Source organism: Lissotriton helveticus, chromosome 4_1, assembly GCF_964261635.1.
Source record: "Lissotriton helveticus chromosome 4_1, aLisHel1.1, whole genome shotgun sequence".
Taxonomy (NCBI): domain Eukaryota; kingdom Metazoa; phylum Chordata; class Amphibia; order Caudata; family Salamandridae; genus Lissotriton; species Lissotriton helveticus.
Genome location: NC_136063.1, coordinates 1634591010 through 1634613157, shown reverse-complemented (window position 1 = coordinate 1634613157; position 22148 = coordinate 1634591010). Strand labels below are relative to the sequence as shown.

The 22148-nt window shown below is 43.2% G+C and overlaps 1 protein-coding gene across 2 annotated transcripts in view; it reads right to left on the bottom strand.

The window, feature by feature from the left end:
- Nucleotides 1-22148, bottom strand: part of TRANK1 (tetratricopeptide repeat and ankyrin repeat containing 1) — a 1265441-nt gene that overhangs the window by 455370 nt on the left and 787923 nt on the right. For both annotated transcript variants that reach the window (XM_078688288.1, XM_078688286.1), the window contains one exon: nt 4810-4995. In XM_078688288.1, the coding sequence (XP_078544414.1) occupies nt 4810-4995 (186 nt within the window). The remainder of the gene's footprint in view (nt 1-4809; nt 4996-22148) is intronic.

Here is a 22148-nt window from a genome sequence, read left to right as displayed (position 1 = left end):
GAAAGTAACAGTGGCAGGATTACCGGAAAAATTCCTGTTGCGGACTAGCGCGTAAAAGTGCGCCAGCAAGAAAGCATGTCTTACCGTGCGTCCTTGATTTGCCACGGTGTCTAACCAATTTCGAATCAGGAAGGGCGGAACGCTTCCGCGAGTAGAATCTGAACATCCACCAGGAGGTCACATGATACCACTAACCAAACCAGTTGTTTGGGGGCTTGGCAAGTAGAGCTCAGGATTGTGGGACTGGTAGTTTGTATGCAACGTGCAAATTCTAAAGAAGGCGGTGAAGCCGTTTATATCCTGTTGACTTCACTCAATACATTAAGCCCCTTATTTACACTGTTGAATTTCATGATGAGGTACGCCTCTTTGCGTAAGAGTGCGGCCTCAATGTCTTGAGAGCAATGTTTGGGGTCTATCCATGTGAGTACTGTCCATTTGAAATCACCTTCCCCATGGTTATTAGTCATGAAGTGTTCTACCATGGGTGCAGAGGAGACTTTTTTCTTTATCCTGGAGCGGTGTTGCGTGATCCGAACATTAACTGATTGGCTCGTTTTTCCTATGTATACTCTGTCGCAGGGACATACCACGGCGTAGATGACATTCTTAGTCCTACAATTTGTGAACATTTCATGTTTCCATCTGACCCCGTCATGGTCAAATGTGTTACCTTCCAAGGTGGTCGAACACGATACACAATTGCCACACTTGTGATGCCCGCTAACTGGTTTTAAGTTCCACTGCGTTATCAAGTCGCTTTTTTGTTTAGGAATGAAGCTGTCAGCCCTAATCAGGTGTTGCCCAATGCTCTTATTTTTGCGCATGGCGAAAATGGGTTTCCTTAGAGGTTGTTCCAAATCTTCCAGTAAATGCCAATTCTTCAGAATGATGCGTTTGAAATGATTTGTGTGTGATCCAAAAGTCGTGACACACACCAATTCATTCGATTCATTTTTTTGAAGAAGATTCTCCCGCGGGATTAATCTGGCCCGTTTTTTTGAATGCTTAAGGAGTTTTTTGGGGTAACCCCTTCTCGCAGGTCCTAGAAATATATCTTGATCAACGTGAAAGACCGCACAGAGTCCCCACTTCATTCATTCATTCTATCATTAGCTGAAGTTACGTTACGCAGCAACTATTTCAAGTTTGAAAATGCGTTTTTTGTTCAAATAAAGGGCATCGCCATGGGTTGCCCATACGCACCTGAGATGGCGGTACTTTATATGGCACAATATGAACAGAGGTTCATATACAATAACAATCCATTTGCTGGCCACATAAGTCAATGGCTTAGATACATTGACGACGTCTGGCTCCTGTGGCAGGGGAGCCAGACCGAACTTGATCACTTCTACAATTGGCTTAATTCGCGACACAGAGACATCAGTTTCTCTATCGAATCCAGCAAAAGCAAAATGACTTTCTTGGACATCACAGTAGGCGTCAGCGATGACATCCTTACAACTACCCTGCACAAAAAAACCACAGATAGGAATACCATCCTCCATTTCAAAAGCTCGCATCCACAATGCTTGAAAGAAAATCTCCCTTTTGGGCAGATGTTAAGAATAAGGAGAAACTGCACAGACATGGCAGATTTTGAACAACATGCAACTAATTTTTGCGATGAAATGGCGAGAAGGGGTTACCCCAAAAAACTCCTTAAGCATTCAAAAAAACGGGGCAGATTCATCCCGCGGGAGAATCTTCTTCTTCAAAAAAGAAAAAAATGAATCGAATGAATTGGTGTGTGTCACGACTTTTGGATCACACACAAATCATTTCAAACGCATCATTCTGAAGAATTGGCATTTACTGGAAGATTTGGAACAACCTCTAAGGAAACCCATTTTCGCCATGCGCAAAAATAAGAGCATTGGGCAACACCTGATTAGGGCTGACAGCTTCATTCCTAAACAAAAAAGCGACTTGATAACGCAGTGGAACTTAAAACCAGTTAGCGGGCATCACAAGTGTGGCAATTGTGTATCGTGTTCGACCACCTTGGAAGGTAACACATTTGACCATGACGGGGTCAGATGGAAACATGAAATGTTCACAAATTGTAGGACTAAGAATGTCATCTACGCCGTGGTATGTCCCTGCGACAGAGTATACATAGGAAAAACGAGCCAATCAGTTAATGTTCGGATCACGCAACACCGCTCCAGGATAAAGAAAAAAGTCTCCTCTGCACCCATGGTAGAACACTTCATGACTAATAACCATGGGGAAGGTGATTTCAAATGGACAGTACTCACATGGATAGACCCCAAACATTGCTCTCAAGACATTGAGGCCGCACTCTTACGCAAAGAGGCGTACCTCATCATGAAATTCAACAGTGTAAATAAGGGGCTTAATGTATTGAGTGAAGTCAACAGGATATAAACGGCTTCACCGCCTTCTTTAGAATTTGCACGTTGCATACAAACTACCAGTCCCACAATCCTGAGCGCTACTTGCTAAGCTCCCAAACAACTGGGTTGGTTAGTGGTATCATGTGACCTCCTGGTGGATGTTCAGATTCTACTCGCGGAAGCGTTCCGCCCTTCCTGATTCGAAATTGGTTAGACACCGTGGCAAATCAAGGACGCACGGTAAGACATGCTTTCTTGCTGGCGCACTTTTACGCGCTAGTCCGCAACAGGAATTTTTCCGGTAATCCTGCCACTGTTACTTTCAGGATTCACTCCGGTATCCAGCAACTAGCTCTGCCCTCAACCCATTTCTGAACATCACACACCGGGGGCCCAAACCAATGGACAACTGACGGTCACCACTTCCCCGTCGCAGACAACCGCGACCCAAGTAAGAAACCCTGCTTTTTACTTCCCAGGCTTGGATAGTGATTCAAACAATAAGTAGTGGCTAAAAACACGATTCCATTCTCGTTTTCAGATCGCTTGAGGGACATAATTTTGGGATTGAAACCATTTTGCCTTCACCTCGATCTCTGTGCGGACGCACCAGACTCGAAGGTAATTTTCTGCCAAAACACAATCACTAGTTACAGTAGTGCAAGCCCCTGGTCATATACTGATCATTCCTATGATGTTGCTCCCTTGCAGGCTGGCATCCACGTTGCATGATGACTGGTCTCTAAAATGACGCATTGACTTAAACTATTGGTCATATGAGGTATGTTATATCCTCGCATCTATTGGGACAAAGCTAATTGTACGTATTTACAAGACCCATCACTTTAAAATCATCCCTCTCTTTTTCCCAAACAGTATCTGCGGATAATTTTCCACGCCCTGATGAGAATCCAATGACTTACACATCAGGATTCAAAACGCGTCGGCAATAAATTATTGCGCTTGTCCAAATTCACTTTTGGTTCCCAATCCTGTGCCTATATAAAAAGTGCTTCTGCAATGATATAGCAACAGGATATTGGATTTTTATGAATACGATTTAAAACTCATCTTTATTTATATTGTGTCAAACACACCTTCATGATACTGTTTTCTTCTCACATGTTCCAAATTAATTGCTTATCACTGTTATAATTTGATTGCACAACTGCACTTGTTCTAATTTATTGACTGTATGAAAATGTCTTTTTGCTTTTCCCTGTAAAAACTTGTTTTGCTCTATGTAAAGTTGACTATGTATCTTTCCTTGTTTTCCTAAAATAATCAAAACAAAAAATAACTTGAAAGTAAATGACATAAATCACATGTCTGAGTTAACCAACTGATGTGGTTCTCTCTTTTGCTTTATATTAATGTGTTTCTACAAGAGGCATAGGTAACCCCCTCCTTTTTGGCATTCAAATAGGCCCTACCTACCCTCTTTCCCACAGGGCCAAACCCCTCCTATTCTTTGCATAGATATGAATTCAGCAGCCCACATGCCTCGAACATATTGTTATCAGAGGTCTCTAAATTAAAACAACTTCTTGATTCAATTCAGAACAAATACTTTCAGCAGTAAAAATATTTATCTTATGCTGTTACTAAATGTCTCTCGAGTCGTACACTAATCATTGCTTTAAAAAAGCTGCAGTGCATTCAGCAGTTACCAAAGGTCCCACAGTTGTCAAACACTGCCCCCTTAGTCAGTGGATGCTAGGGAATTATGAGCAGCACAGTGCGAAAAACCTCAACTGGACTCACTGGACCACAGATTCCTTCTGCAGCCACCTCTTTAATGAGCACAGAAGGAGGTATCCTGTTTATAGCATGTTTAAGGAGAATAATCAGTGAAATGCATCTCCAACAATTTGCACAACCTGGATAGAAATGCTCCTGCACCAGACTTTGGCACTATGTCATAATGAAAAAAACAAAAATTCACAGCATGAAGGAAGTCCTGAGAGGCATGTGTTGAATGCGAAGGCATGCCAGGACTCCACATTGTACAAACAACATACACTCCCAAAAAGCAAAAATAAATTGAGTCGACGAGAGCCATCAGGTCTGCAAAACTCTTACTCCAGAGGCTCCCTTGCATTTTTTAATTCAATTTTGCAAAAGATATTTTAAACTCTGACCTGCAACCAAGACAGCTTTTGAGTATGAAGCAAATGGTCTTAAGAGTAATCCTTTAGTCCAGACTTCAAGTTTTAACAATTGAAATATCTGATGGTCAAATCAAAGAAAGGACCTCAATGACAACAGCATTTTTAACTAACCTTCAAGAAGTGAAAAATATCTCCGATTTAATTTAATAGCATGTTTAAAGAGACTGCTGACTCGGTTTCTAGGTGCTCGGATGGAGAGAAGGTTGTAAAACATTAGGTAATGGAGTACCAAGCAAAAACAACCAGAAAAAGCATATCAAAACTGAAAGGCTTACCTATTTCAGTGTTTGCATTTAAAATGATGGAAACTGAAGCATGTAGTGGTGTGTCACCTTCAACGACAGAAATACTCTGGGGATCTGCTCCTTTCAACAGCAGAAAATAAGCAGATTGAAAATCACCCCTTTTTAAACAAGTACGGAGAGGTTTTTCAGCAATTGCTCCATAGCCGTCAGGAGAGGCTGTCGACAGAAAGATAAACTTTTAGATAACATGTGCTCTTCAAATGCAAGTTTAAAACATTATGAAATTGAACTTTACAGCATGTCTCAACCCTGGTTGTAATATTTGATAGCTGTGATTGATGTAATATGGGGGGGACTTCTTTCATCATCTTAAAATAATACAAGCATTTCTACCACAGATGTCTCACTAATGATTACATCAAAATCAATATAAAATGATAAGGTTACATTTATGGTAACTCGGTTACTTCAAGTCCTTATTTTATTTCTGCATTATAACCTTGTGGGTTTTTACTGGCTGACTATTAAAGGAGATCCCTGGTTCTGTACAGGCAGGAGGACAAGGAGTTCTTGATGTTAACCGTGATGAAAGGATCCTCAGTCGGGGAGGCACTGAGGAAAGGTGGCCCCAAGAACAGATGAAAGTTTGGTAGTACATTAGGTACAAAGAAACCAAAAAACCACCCTGTACTTATGGACCGGAGTGAAAAGCTCAAGGGAGCAAAAGCACCAGGCTGATTAATGGATAGCAACATTTTACTTAACCTTTGATAAATATCGTTCTGGTGTTCACTATCTAACTGCATGTTTATCATTTTTTTTATCAAATCTTCCCCAGGAATCACACTGGATCCGCATTTTTTCATAGCAACTGCTCACAGGCACCAAGAGATGCCACCTTCGGAAGTGATACAGAGCAAATATTAAGGTACAAGTGGTACCTCTGAAAGTTGAACGGGGCTCTTTAAAGATCTACCAATGAGCGTGGACGTCAGTTTATCTTACAAACTCTTCTGAAATCCCAGACCTGCATTGACCATGACATTTTGACAGTGTGCAACATGTAATGTGGAACCTTTCCAGAACCCGAAAATTCTATTACACAGAACGTAAATGAGGAAGAGTACTGAGGACTATGCGTTTAGATACAGTATGCATTATAAAGAGCATTACAGAAGTTATTCTACTGATGGAAAAAGCAAACCACATATTTTTCACTGTTTGAATAGATACCAAAATAGTACCTCTCAAAAAGTGAAGGGTCTGAAGAGTGGACTTAGACCAGGAAGTCCTGCAGTATCGAGGAGGCCAAAGGGCTGCCCCTGCGGACATGATTGTTGGGACAGAAATGAACATGAACATGTGCACGGATGCTCAATCAGCTGGCTTGCAGATGCCAAACACTGGAGCACCTCTTGCCAGGGTCAACGTGGTGGCCTGGGCTTTGATGGAATGAGCTCAAAGGCGGTGAGGAGGCGCATTTTCGAACAGAGTGTAGCATGCTTTATGCACAGGCCGATCAACTGGGACAAAGTTAGTTTGTGGACCACTTTTATGCACTTCACATCGGCAAAGTGGTGGAAAAAAAACAGCTGATCATCCGCTCAGTGCTCCTTCGAGTGGTCAATGTAAAAAACAGCCCTTTTTGAGTACAGCAAGTGAAGCCTTACTCCACAGAGGGGTGAGTAGGGGTATAAAGGCAGGGTGAGTGAAAGACTATTCCATGTCGTCAGCAACACGACCTTCACGAAGGATGCACAAGTTGGCAGAACCAACTTGTGTGAAAAGAAGTTATATAGAAGTTGAACTGATAGTGTTTGTAGCCCAGACACAGCACATAGGAGTAATTGCAATGAGGTATACCATCTTGTCAGAAATTGCAATAAGCATCTGTGCATAGGCTCGAAGGGCAAGCACGTCAAGAATGTGAGGACCAAATTAAGGTCCATTTGATGTATAATAAAAAAACACTGCACACTGCAAAATCCTGCTGGGCCAGTCATAAAACAAAAATCAAAGCATGAGATAGCTTGGCCTGAAGAGGATCATCTTCGCAGTGTTGAGTGGAGATTTAGATGGAGAACTAGGCCTTGTAGCTGAAACAGGGCCCCCCCAAAAAGGTAGGCAGATCACAGGGCACATGCTTAGGGTCATGCAGGTCACAGTACCACACTCTCCTGGTCCAAGAGGACCAGATCCAGTCATTCATGACCTTCTAAAGAACCTGCAGGAGTGGCAGGGATAGAAAAGAGAACAGACTGGAGTCCCACTGGACGTGAAACACTTCTCCTACAGAACCTTGAGGTAGAAACTCCAGCACAAAATAATCATGGCACTATGTTCTCCGCATTGACAAAATGATCCTGCTAAGGTGGCAGACCGAAGGAACATGCACTTCTACAGAGCCAATTACAGTCAGCAGGGCTGGTGAGAGTGGGGGTGCCCATATTTCGTGACACAGAAAAAAGCTGCGATGGTGTCTGTATGGATCACTTTCCCTCTGGATCTCACCACTAAGGAGCCTTCCATGCTTAAATGCCTTCTGATCAAACATGTTTATATTCTGTGGGATGTTTTTGAGAAGGAAATAGGTGAAGTATTCCCTGGAATGTGTCCCCTACCCTTACTCTTAGGAGTCCAAGGTGATAACATGATGCAGCTAGGACAGACAGAAGAGGCACCTTACTGAGAGTTATAGAACAAAGGATCCTAATTCCAAGGTTGGAACTAGAGATAGTCAGAATCAGACGGCATCTGCATCCAGTCAAATCTCTGAGAAAGCCTGGAGTCCACTCCCAAGTGCAAGCTTTCAGAATCGCTGGCTGCAGTGAACAGAGACTTGCTTCTCTGACTTGCATCCAAGGAATGAAAGTGGCTTGGCTAGTAAGTGCAACTGGCTTGCAGCAGTGCACGCAGGAGAGACTGTTTAAACACTTTGGTACAATGGCAACTTTGGTACCTCCTCTCTTAGGCAAACACCGGACTGAACTTAATGTTACAATGGAATGCCCAGAACAGCTGATCTTTTGATGCTTGAAAAGCCCACCAGCTCCCAGGAGCTTCAGAATCATTCCATTGATCTTACCTGCAGGACCTGGTTGGAGCAGCCTGTCTTGTTACAGGGCAAAATGCAATGCAACAGAAATCTCCACCTTCAGCAAAGGGACGTACTACCACTTAAACAGAACCAGCGAGGCTGGCATCCGAGTAGAATAATACAGCCTCCTTAGCAAAGTCTGTCCAGAGACTCAGAGAACTTCCACTCTGACTGCAGGGTACAGATGTTCTACTGCTCTTACTATTACAAGTAGTACTGCCTGCATAGAATCCTCGTGAACTAACCTGTCATGCATCATCTCCTGAAGGATCCACGTGCCAGCAGTCTCCATTTAAATAGTGGGGCTTAAGGTGGCAAAAAGTATTAGTTAACCACACTGTGCCTATTTTAGGCTGTGGTCTACAGTGCAGGATTGCTTTTAAATAAACACTGTTGGCCATCGAGTAGCGGATATCTGCATCCTGGAAACAGACTTTTAGTGCCATGTGCAGCTACCAGTCTCTGCTTGAACTTTTTTTTATAAAAACTGGAAAAACAAGAGAAAGTCAAAACAATTTGCCAATAGACATAAGAGAAATGTGTGTCGCAGCAGTGTAGGGATAATCACTGGTTTTGGGGAATATTTGCGTGTTGGTGCACTCTGTGCATAACATTTAAATTAATTTGGGCTAACTCACCACATAACCGTTATTCTACTTAGCAAGCAGTTACAGCAAAACCTTAATGTGGCAGAGAAAGAAAACCTTGAAAGTCACTTGTAGAGAAGCAATATTTACATTACCTGATTGGAGACAGGTCAGAAAGAGGTGTAGTATGAGGAACACATTTTATCAGCTGCTAAACTACCCTGAGCTTTTGTACACTGAACAGGGGAAAACATGAATCAATGAGACCACGTCCTAACCTTGACATACCCAATGGCCTAGTGCTTGACAGTTTTTATAATTGTGCAAGAACAATTACGAATATAGTTGTTGTTTCCAGTTACATGCACATGTATGAAAAGAATACTACAAAGAGACATACCACAATTCACTTTGCTAGCACGGAACATGTTAAAAATTAGAAAAAGTAGAAAAAGTGACAGTATACATCAACCATTTAAGGGTCAACCTATTGATGTGTTTATGGACAGTGGAAAGATAGATCTCTGTTGTGGACAAACGTCAGAGGCAGAAGAGCCACATTAGTAAATTAACTTCTACAATTCATATCTCCAACCCCTCAGTAGCAGCCTATGGGCCATCAAAGTTCTCTTAAACTACTAAGATTAACAATTGATAAATGCCAGATGTCTGTAAGTAGACAACAGAGTTGTTCTTTGGTTACAAAATGCACGACGTTTTCCCCATATTCACAACACTCTAATTAGATGATCAGCATCTTCGTGATGACACAGCGCGACATGATCCAGAGTACAGCTCTTCGGTCATTCAGGAGAACGGTAGCAACATGTAAATCCAGTGCCGAATGGAGATTAAAATCCAAAGCTTTTTAGTTACATGTTTTTCCATTATTGAAAAGTATGTACTAGCACACTAACCACATGCATATAACATTTTAGGGAAACTCTAACCAACCCAAAGGGCATCAGCATTTATAGTTAGCATTTATAGTTGTCCATTGTGTAGGGGTTAGGGATGACAGAACTCCAGCCAGCATAATACCAGAATACTATAGAAATAATTTTACTCTCTTCTGGAGATCACTGGGTAACGGGGTGATGGGTAATATAGTGTCCGTGGGTGCAGTAAGTCCGATTAGGTAACAGCATTTAACATGCAAAACGAAGTAAAAATGAGACTACTGAATAATGTCCTTCCTATCTGAGGTGACTATCCATGCCAATTTGATTTCTTTGCTGATGTTTTAACTATGTCTCTTTGGGCCATATGTATGAAGGCAATTTTGCGATTGCAAACGTCGAAATTCGCCGAATTTCGGTGTTTGCGATCGCAAAATAGCTAAGTGATATGAATGTAAGCAAAACAGCCTCACAAAATAAGGAATCGCAAATTTGCGATTCCCTATTTTGCAATTGCATTTAAGGAATCGCAAATTGCGATTAAGGAATCGCAAATTGCGATTCCTTAAATGCAATGTATGAGGCCTAGAAAAAGTGCAATTTGGCCATAAGGAATTGCAAATTACCACCAACTTAAAGTTGGTGGTAATTTGCGATTTCTTTGAAAAATGCACTTTTTTGCATTTTTCAAAGTGTTATGTGGCACACATACATGCCCTTAGGGCATGTATGTGTGCCACATGGACACACAAGCACATTTCATGGGTGCAATAGGGTGTCCTTTTGACACCCTGGCACCCTTGAAATTGCATTCTTAATTTGAGATTCTCTAATTGAGAATTGCAAATTGAGAATGTCTTCCCATTCATTCCTGTGGACCTGTAGGCCCATAGGAATGAATGGGGAGGTATTCCTTAATTGTGAATTGCAATTTGCGATTCGCAATTAAGGAATATGTAGGATTTGCAAAATTATATGCAAATCCTACATACATAGCATTTTGCAAATCTCAAATAGCGATTCTCTAAAAATTGCTATTTGAGAATCGCAAAATGTAAGTTTCATACATATGGCCCTTTTTTTGTATTATATTTTTATGCTGTATTTTCTATATTTTGCTCCTTGTATATTTAATGCTATTTATTAGGTTGTACAGCGCTCTGACCACACTATTTTGGTCATGTTCTTGCTATATAAAACTGTATAAATAAATAAATAAAATGCTCACTTTCTTATGCAATCTTCTCACCCTAGACACAATGACATTTGACACACATTCATTTGCGTGCTCATATGGGATAATATTCTTCTAACTCTTATTTGGCTAAGACTACCACTTCGTAGGCACTCAATCAGACCACTTTGAAAGTTCTGTACAAGGGATACGTTTATCACGCAAGATGCTATTTGTTTTGGCCGCTCGGCGACAGAGCTATGACAATAGAATAAACAGTAGCGGCCCGGCTAGGGCTTCGGCATGGTAATAAGTATGATGTTATATAATTGACATAAAGCCTTGTTTAGACAGAGGAGCATTTTGCTGGCTCAAAGAGGTCGATCCATGCCAGAATTATAGTTCAGCTTATTCCAGTTTACCTCGTGCCAGGAACGCTGTTCAGCTCTACACCAAGACTGGCAGCTTGATGACACTAACGTACCGGTAACCGGGAGTTAGATCACCCTACAGGGATTTGGCAGATTCATCTTATCCTAAACATGATCGGTTAGGATGCATTACGCAGGAGTACAATCAATTACAGTGGTTGTATGCAAGCATATATCCTCTGTAATAATAAAAATGGTTGAACTGTTTAACTTTTTCACCATTATCGTAATGCTAATCACATTGTTCTGTTTCCTTCTGTTGTTTATTGTAGCACAAGTATTTTACTCAAGAATCACAATGCTTCTTGTGTCTTACATGCCTATCTTGTTGTTAAATACAGAGGTCAAAATTATAGTGAAACTTTTGGCTACACGATTTGTTCAGGTAGTTCGAGCGCTGATCCATTCAGATCAATCCAGCTTCATGCCGGGGAGATACACCGCGCTTAATTTGTGGAGATTACAGGGAGTGCTGGGAAGTGCGACAGAACTCTGAGAAGATGCCCTTGTGTTGTCTCTTGACGTAAGGATGGACTTTGCGTACATAAAGTGCCACTCCACTGTGTCAGTTTTGGAGAAATTGGGGGTTCGTCCCAAGCTTCATCTCCTGGTTAAGGCTCCTTTTTCTGACCCCCGGGCTTAGGTGACGGTGAATGGAGGCACGTCCACAATGTTCCAGCTATGGAATGGTACAAGACAGGGCTCTCTGCTCTCCCCCTTAAGTTATGCCCTGATTCATGGCCCGGATAAGAGGCAACCCCCTGATCAGAGGGCTGAGATGGAGTGCAACCAGGGAGGACAGGATCTAACTTTATGCAGATAACATCCTGCTCTTATTTGCTCACCTGATATTTACTCGCAACAGAATAATATACCAGCCTTTGCTACAGTATATCGACCAGAACACACGGTACACCCTCATTAGCTGTTTTGCCAGAGGTGCAAAATGAGTATGGGTCAGGCTCTGCCCTGGACCTGGGGATAAAACTGATGGGCGACTTTGCTGCAGTATCCACTATAATGTTGTGTAACATTGAAGGGGAAGCAGCAGTGTTGCCAGTATGCCAACGACTCACAAACTTGACTCCAAGAGAAAAAGAGCGCCAGTTAAACAATTGAGGAAACCTATGCAATAATATGTAGAGATAATTTGGGCGTCAGACCTAGTAAACCACAAAGAGTTATTCTGAAAAGGATAACCCATAGCAGGAATCAGACCCTTCTAAACAAAAAGTGGGACAATGTTAAACAAAAAAAGACTAAATCGGAGGAGCAGATCTCCTCAACAGGAGGCCACCAATAATCGCTATAAACCGATTAACTGCTATCCTTTCAGAAATCATCTGAAAAATGCTGGGAGAGAGGTGGACGATCAGAGCACAGAACAGAGGAGTACATGAAACCAAAGGACTGACAACGCTCTTCTGATTAGATAATAACAAGCATTGGCATAGCCAATAGGTCTCGCCTTTGGGACCTTATAAGTGTTTAGACATGCAACCGTTGATGTTGTTGCACCAAGGATATTGTGCTGTATAACTAAATACTTATAAGGTCCCAAAAACGAGGCCTATTATCTATGCCAATCCTTGTTTTCTGTAACAACTATCAAAAAGTCACGTAATGCCAGGACGCAGCCTGCTGCCTGCGCAAATCCCCAGACCACTGCAGGCAGAAGGCCCTCCAGTATTCAAACTAATCTAATTACATGCTTTATTTACGCCAATTTGTTTCTCAACCAATCTTGCTGAAGCAGAATAAAGGGCAGCCCATGTGGTCTCGCTCACACCTCCTTGTTCCATAGCCCCAGGGTGGGGCTATGGTATCCCCGCATGTGCGTACAGCCAAAACGCAGGCTCCCGTCCCCTGGGGTGATGGCCTCGTGCAGGGCCCTGGCACTGTGCAAGCCCGTTCTGATCTAACACCGGGCTAGTGAAATATAATAATTCCGCCAAAGCGAGTAAGATGCAAACATTGGGCTCGTAACACTGATGATGAACTCTCCTTGTAGGCCCATCTGCTGTATATGCCCTCTCAAGCAGCATTATGGGAAAGATGAACATACAGAATTGACAATTAAGGGCACATAGTGAGTTAATAGTCGCTCTGAGATTTGGGGGTGTAAAATGTCTCCAGACCCAAATATATTTCAGGATAGCCTCGGGTGCGCAAAACGTAGGCCTGTGGATTGCATGAAAGCAGGAAGAAAAATTTATCCAACAGTGTGATCGATTTTACCAGAACAGCATGCTTGCATTTGCTCACACACACAAGACGAAATGACACAAATGCGAAGCCCTGGGCTACTGCTGTAACACAGTGTGCTTGCCCCTGACTGAAACCTGTTCACCTGGCTGCAAGATAAAATACACTGCTGCAGGCATCTGTCCCAAGAGAGCGCGTATGACAAAAATGGCACGCTGCCCCCCCTTCATTTCTTCGCAGTAAGCACTTAATTCGTGCACCAGCATCGGTAAAGCTCCATTCCTTCAGCAGATGCGTGTGACTTGCACCACTGTGCACGTGCTGGAGTTGTGTTTTCCTAGACTGCTGCGCTATGCGTTATTGGTGAATAGTCTTGTGCATGTGAGCCAGGGACATAGCCATAATATGGCACTGCAGCTGCCACCCTGCGTCCACATTCTGCGAGTGTGGGGCTACAGCGGGTAAAGGTGTGTAGAATGCTTATCAGACACCACCAGAAAACGTGGGCCGATTACAGCCTGTACACAACAATAATTAAGGTTAGGCATTCACAGAACAAAAAGCCATAAGGGGGAAATTAAAATACTCAGAGGCCCCAGGTGGCAACAAAAAGATAAAGACAAGAAGACCGTGCGAATGACAGGACCGCGAATGGTGCGCGCGCACTGCAAGGAATGTAAGGAATGCAGCTGACACCCTGAGTGCCGTTGCTCACTCCTGCAAGCCAAACGCTGTGGAAGTGAACATTTGCAAAAGAGGTGGGACATGCGCCCGTCTTTAGCCATTTGCAGCCTCCCATTTCATATTGACACAGCCAATAGCCAACTAAGTGCGTGGTGGGAGTCAGACCCACACAGAAAAGTTTAGAGCGATTACATGAAGCCTCCCTTATAGCACCGCATGCGCGCTGCGCTAGGCTCGACCTAAAAAAAGGAATATAAACCTAAATAATCCAAGCCTCAATTCAAAAAGAAGAAGGTGGCTTGCATTAAAAAAGTAAAGCAGGCCACAGATATTGAGGACACTGCTTGTGAGCGGGAAGTAGTTGCTGGCCATGCTGGACAGTGCAGCATAAGTCACAATAGTTTGCCCGAGCCTGACAGATTGGCTGGTGGCATTAGTGTTGAGTAACTTTGACCAGGTTGAAACCCCAGACACAAGAGTGAGTGTTCCGCATCGACTAACCGAGATGCAGCTCCAATTGGAAAGGGACATACAAAGATGCATTAATGTTCTCCTTTGGCGAACTTGTCATTCGGCTATGATAATATCTTGGCAGAAAAGGATTGGGCACCAGAATTTGTGATGAATTGCACTGAGGGAGAAACAGTAATTTTACCCTGCTTTCTCTGACCTTGTCCCAGAAACAGTTACAAATTCATATACCAGGGAGTTGGCTACACTGACTGTTCTGCACAGCCTGCCTTGGGGACAATACACCAATACTCTGCAGCATGCACCGTTGTTAAGGGTAGAATGGAGGATGGTGAATTCCGCCCTCAGAAGACCTACACGCAGTCACTAGGTGATTGCACAGCACAGCTGGCAGAACTAGGAGCACTATTCTGGCACTCAAAAATTTGGATTTTGGATTCCCTACACTCAAAGTGTGTGATTCATATTATTGCGTCCAGACTTTCAAGTACTTACACTACTGTAGCCAAAATGTATTCAGAGAGATCACAGGGTACACTATAAAGCACAAAACGCTTTATGGAGAGGTGGCAAAACTCAAAGATTGTTTGCCACCCGACTCATATAAATGTAAATGTCGTAATTTGTAAAGCGCACAGCTACCTCCACCGGAGGTCTCCCGGCGCTGTCCGTATACCGCTTAGGAACTCTTCCTGGCTTTCCTGGGAAATGTCCACTCCTGGGCACCCCCCAGGTGCAGCCAGGCATCCCAGCGCTTTTGGGGCCGTTGTGGAGCCTAAGCAAGCTATTGCCCAGAGTTGCAGCGAGGGACCCATGATCAGAACAGGCACTGAGGCGAGAATATCCAGCCGAGGCGGGAATCGAACCCTGGTCCCTGGCCAGAGCTCTGCATCAAGGTCTGCCTGCTCTAACCATTGAGCCACACTTCTCCACATGTAATACACACGCTGACTCATCAGCATGTTAGAGTACACATTGAAGGGAATTCCATGGATGACGAAGCTGCAAAAGCAACGGCACAAGCTTCTGCGGTCACTATGATGACTCATTCAAGTATGAAGATAGATTAAGTCATTATTGTGGCTGTCAATGCTGTACACGATGGCACCCACCTGCCGAAACACTTTTCAACAAAATACTCCGACCAGTTTAGTGTGTAAAACATTCAATTTGCTCAGATTCCTGGAGTGGGGGATCAAGTGATACAGAATTCAGATCGCTGGGTAGGTTTACTCCTAGTTGCACGAGCGTCTAGCCTCTGCTCACGCAGGGGTGACAGCTACAATTTCACTATTGCAGCAACATTATGGGTTTTCAGGTCTAAACAAACAGACCAAGGACTTTGTCCTGAAATACAACATTTTCCAGCAGATAAAGTTTTCCACCATAGCGTGTCCACCACACACACCTCTATTGATCTCAAGCAAGTCTCTTGCTTGTGTTCACCTGGACCCCTGCGAACCTCTTTAATCTGATGGAGATTATAAATACGTCGTGGTGGCAGTGGATTCCTATAGGTTTGGCAACAGCAATCAGCTGAAACCCAAACTGTTATAAAAGATCTGTAAGTCTTTATCGGGACATACGCAGTAGCAACATTCCACTCAGACCAGGGTCCTACATTACTTCCAGGGCTTACAGAGACACCATGGGAAAATTGGGTGTGACTGTGTGGTATTCCTCCCCCTATCATCCCACAGGAAATGCGGTAATGGGGAGGAAGAACCAGCACTTAAAGTAGACTTTAACAGCCTGGGTATTAGGTTCAAGTAGCAGTTGGGTTAAAAATGTGTCATGTATGGGGTCCAGAGAGCCCAAAACAATCTGCCTAGATAATCCTTGGGTGGTCAGAGATCTTGTTTGGGGTTAAGATGTGGGATACAGACCTTGAAAATCCCAATACAGTGGCGGCAGAAACACGATTTGATATCAATGAACGTTTGGATATTTTACAGGATCTGAACAACTTTCAACGACCTCAGAGCAACGTTCAGCAGAAACGTTACACCATTGGAGAAGTGAAGGAAGCACCAGCAGCTCCTGGTTGGATCCACAAGATTGGTGAACTAGTCAGAGAGAAGATAGTGGGAAGATTGTAGACGAGAAGAGCTTTGGAACATCTTACACTGTACCTGTCCTGGCCGTTGAAGGTACGAGAAATGTACTTCTACCGCCCCTTGCTGGTTTAAAAAACAATAGATGTGTCAATAGATCTCATCAAACCACACTATGTGGCCGGTTGTACACTGTAGGCTAAGAAGGTTCCTAGGTAGTTACCTGCCTCCTCTCACTACTCTAAAGGAAGTCCCTATGGAAGCTTTGATAAGCGATGTAGCTTCTTCTCCCCTCCACTTCTTTCTGTTACATCAACAAACTCCTTACAAGCATCATGCACAGGAACACATATTTCAATTTGGCAAACAGACAAAGAAGGGGTCTACTGCAACGTACCAGCATAGGAGTCTACTCCCAGTTCCACACAGCCTCCAGAGCTGCCAAAAATAGATTGAACAGCCTCTGGCTACTTCATTGATTACAAGGACCTCTCTTCGGATTCATCTGATCCACCACCACTACTGCCCCAAAGTAGACTGCGTGAATTTTACTTTGGCTGAAAAAGACATACTTTATCCCTCATTGGATATATATTTGGATTACAATGTCATTCCCTTTCCTATCCATTTGGAATGATTTTGTGACAGTCTTTTTCTTAATCCAGAAAATAAACTATCTCCCAGAACCCTCTCCTGTTGAACATGTGAACTTGGTTTTACCACCCCATTCTTCATCACCCAGAGTGAAAAGAGACCTCTCCCTGGTGAACATTTCTGCTGATCAGGTTGGAATTGTTTGAGGTAAGGTATCTTATTTGAACCTACAGGAGTAATTCATATTCCATATGTTTTTACCATGTCTTTACATGACTATTACTCCTAGTACTATTTCTGATGATTGGGACATTGATACAGTGCATGAAATGCTAGATCTACAGAATCCAACTGTTTTTAATGGCAATGAAATGTATGAAGGCATGGCTAATTATGATGAAATGTTCTGTTTTTGCCATTATGGTCGCCATTTGCTGCATAAAGCGTGTACTCCACGTGCAGTATTTAATTACACACAATGGGAACACTGCCCAACACCACCATGGGGTAGCTCAAAAGCATTTTCACATAAGTTTCCATATTTTTCAGATCATAATACAGCTAACCCAGAGTCTTATTATTATAAAGTTACACCCTCACGAGCTCAGAAAACTATGCTCACTAATACTAAGCTAATTTATTCTGTCTCTCATTTCACAGCTGTCTGTACAATGATTTGACTTTTGGAAAAGCAATGATCATTTAAAATCCATTTCGGGAGCTAAAGATTGGCACGTTCAGGGGAACGAGGCTTTATTTAGAGCATGCCTTATATCACAACATAGGATTTTAGTAAACAAACTTAAATTGACTAAGATAAAATATTTAAATGCACCAAACATTCCCAACAACCAACAAATTACATGGAGGAAATATTAGACATCATGATTCGCAGTGGCTCATACAATTCTTTAGGTACCAATCAAAAGGGATGGTTAATGTGGCCGTAAGACACTAATGGATGTCAGGATAATTTTCTGGGTGACACCTATGGGTTTGAGATCAAAAGATCCGACCCACAATATGCGCAGACATAACACACGGGGACTTACAGTGTTGGGAAGCTATGCTTAGATTGGCTACGAGCCTCAACATTACCTCAGGCGAAAGAATACTTCTCTCTTTTTCTGAAGACCTGTAATTATAGGATTTTTTTACTTGGTCCTCGAATATCACATCGAAAACACTTTCTATATGCAATAAACAATGACATGTGAAAGATTTCACAGTAGGAAGCTGCTGAGAAATTGCATAAAATTGACAGGGAGAATTTAGAAAGGGTTCTTAACCAGGATTTACTCTCAGAGTAATATTGTGTCTTCTGCAATTGACATCGAATAGATTGACATGTCTTCTTTACAACATTGGCTATAATGTTACGGAGTTGGACTATGCAGACAATTCAGGCTGGTTGTGTTCCATGGAAATACCTTAATGCCACTAGCTTGTTTCTGCCATATAACCTCATGAAACAACAAACCATCATAACCAAAAAGGACGCAAAATATGGACTATATTACTTACCCTGTAAGCATCTGTTCTTGGCATATTGACCTGTAGATGCACATGCTTTGTATACTTCTGCCATCTAGTGTTGGGTCCAGATGTTTGCAAGTTGTTTTTCTTTGAAGAAGTTTTTCCCAGTCACGAGGTAAGGTGACACCTCCTTTCGGTGATAGTGTAATATAAAGATGTCCTTGCGTATGTAGTATGTATAATAAGAACTGCAACAACAAGAGGTGTCAGGGCGCATGTGAATGTACAGCTCTATATGCCAAGAACAGATATTTACAAGGTAACATAATCCGTTCGAGGCATGTGTGCTGTAGATACACATGCTTTGCAAAGACTATATAGAAGTAGTACTCAAAGCGGTGGCTAAATGGTTGCAGTTGTCTCAAAGAGGATGTTATTATATATATGACATTACACCTTTATTTAGACAGAGGAGCATTTCGCTGGCGCAGAGGTCGATCCATGCCGGAATTCCAGCTCAGCTGATGACGGTTTACCTTATGCGAAGGATATTGTCCAGCTCTACACCAAGACAGGCAGCTTGATGAAACTAACCCACAGATACTGCGGAGTTAGATCACCCTACAGGGATTTGGAATATTCCCTCACCCTAGACATGGTAGGCTAGGATGCGTTAGGTAGGAGTACAATATATTACAGCACTTGTATGCAGGCATATATTCTCTGTAATAAGCAAAATGGTTGGACTGTTTATCTGTTTCACCAGTCTCATAACGCTAATCACATTATTCTGTTTCCTTCTATTGATTATTGCAGGGCAACTATTTTACTCAAGAATCACAATGCTTTATAAATATACAAATGCTTTACTGGGTATTTCTTGTGCATCTCTTTGGGTATGCATAATTAACTAAGCGAAAGAGTTCTAGATCCGTTACAATGATTTCCTTGGGGAGTCAGGGCTGTCAGTTCTGAGGTTGCACCTCCATTTGTTACCCTGTAAGGTTAGGGGTATAGATGATGCACTGTGAGCTGACAGGTCTTAGGCCAACTTATCCATCTGTGTGCGTGGAATCAGTCTTATAAGTTCAGATGGTTAGGTTATTCAACAAATGCACAGTTTCACTTGAAAAGTGTAAGCCTTATGTCAAAAGGGGGACTCCATAATAAACAGGGCAGACTAAAGCAAAGCCGCACACTTTAGGGTGGAGAATCCCCTTGAAATGCTCAAAGAACTCCCTGGCTGCTCCTACTTGGATGGAAAAAGAAACCTTTCATTCATGCTGGATCCTCAGTCTGGTAGAATGCTAGACTGAGTCAGAGAATGTCACATCCCAAAGGAAATTGCTAATTTCTTCAAGTCCAATTTTTCTGAACAGTCTGAAGGTTCAAATCCATAAAGAGATTTAGTTTTTTTGTGCATTTGCACATTCGATTTTGGGGGGTTCACAACAGGTCAGCCCTTTGCGGGTATCATGAAGCTCGACAAAGTCCTTTCACACCTACTCTGAAGATTTGGGCATGTGGGGGAGGAATTCAGCAGGGTAGAAATGAAGAACAGGGTATATCCATGCTGAATAATTTGAAGGATGTCATGGCTAACCACCCTCGAAGAAAATGCTGGATTCTGCCTCCCACCTGGTGGATATGCACCAGTAATTGCAAGCTAAAGCATCTTGGCAGAGGAGGGGGCTGAAAAGACTGTTGCCCTTGATGGCCTGCACATTTGTCTGTTTGAACCTCACCTCCTGCCTCAAACGGATAGAGAGTTTGCAGCAGAAGATAGATGAATTGATGCTCCCTATGCGCCAGCACCTTAGATCAGTCTCGGAACTTTCAAAACAGGTGAAGGCACTGTTCGAGTTTGTTGTTCACCAAACAGGCGTGAGAAATCGAAAAGCATGTCTATGAGCGAGGACTGCATGTCTCTAGTGAATTATGTGGAGCACATCTACACATGGCAGCAAAGCACCAAAGTAGTGCCCAGCACCCTTTCGAGACAATCAGCAGTATCAAGTCCAACACAAATCACATATTTGACAGTATCTTGACCATTTTGAATCATCTGAGCTAGTACTGTCCTAAGGTCTTTAGGGACTGACAGCCAGGTGGTCCCAGATGTCTGAAAAGGAGACTTTAACATATAGTGAAGTTTATATAGACAAACTCTTACAAGAAGAGGGAGGGGGAACCTTTCTGTCAGATAACGCCACAACGAGTGATTTGTCATTGAATGGTAAAATCTTGAAATTGGAAAGATTAGAGAAGAAATTAATAAGAACTAGGCTCCATGGCCATACACTAGCCAAATATTTGAGATCTAATGTAATTCCGGTGGGATTACAAGTTCGGAATGAACCGGCAATTTTCTTAGAGAACCCAAAGTTTAAGGAAAACTTTAGTTTTGTGTCCAATACCTGCTCAAGACATTGGATGGTCTTGGGGATTGAAACAGCTGTAGAGGAAGTGGAGCGTTTGACTAAGGAAATAGCAGACCTTAGAAGGGAAATCATCGACGATAAAGCTTTAGTAAATGCCAAGGAGGCTTTAGAAAGGTTAGAGAAGACGATACGTGAATTTGACATATACACTCAAGGAACAAAATTGGACAAAGTGGCACGTGACATTAAGGTATATGATAAAAAATCCACCTATCCTTACCTCCAAGAAGGTTATTACGTTAGACACCAGAGAGGTGGCGTAGCCAGTAGAGGAAGAGGAGGATACAAAAGGTACAACACCTTCTCCGGCTCCTCTTTTGGTAGTAGCTCTGACAGTGACTCGGAACGTCCTGGCACCAGTACAGGGGTGGGCACCAATACCATAAATCAGGGATATTCAGAACAACAACCTTTTTGGGTCTCGCTGGTAATGCATCCAAAGGATGCATGTGTCCAGCTGGAGACGTATAGTTATCGGTCTGGGGGAAGGAGGACAAGAGGGTGTACGAGCTTTCTTTCCTGGATTCGTGTGCGCGAACGCACACGTTCCGTCCTGCGCCGCGCGCCGTGCACTTCCCTCCCATACTCCCAGCCTAACGCGCATGCATGCACACAGACACACACACGCGCGCACACGCACTTACACAGACACGCAGGCACCCAGACAGGCAACCCCCCCCCTACAGTCACACACACGCATACACACAGACTCCAAGACACATACACACACGCACGCACGCTCACACACAGACACAGCCCGCCGCCGCACGCGTGCGCGCACACACACATGTCCCCCGCCCTCGCAGCCCAGCAAGAAGGCGAAGCCCCACTCACCGGCAGCAGGACTCTTCCTCCCTTCTTCGGCACCTGGGCGCAGGGTAGGCTCCTGCCTGCTCCGGTGCTCCAAACAATCGCGGCTCTTCCGTGGGAGGCGGGGTAGGCTCCCGCCCTCCTACTTCCTGTTTCCGGCTGTCCCGCCCGGCCTGACTTCCTGGTCGCAGGCCGGCGGCGTTGCGTGGACTTGGTGGAGTCGAGCAATGTAATCTGTAACTCCATGTGGGGCCTTCACTTGGGGAATTCTCACCAATCTTCACTTTTTCTATTCCACTACATCCACTGATGCTACTTATAAAGCTTACTCTCTGTGCTTTACCAAGAAGCTTGTTCCTTTATTTTTCAAATGTTTCCTTTTTTAGATGCTTCCGTTGCGCTTCTGGGATGCCATCTAAGTCATGTAAATACAAAACATATTGCAT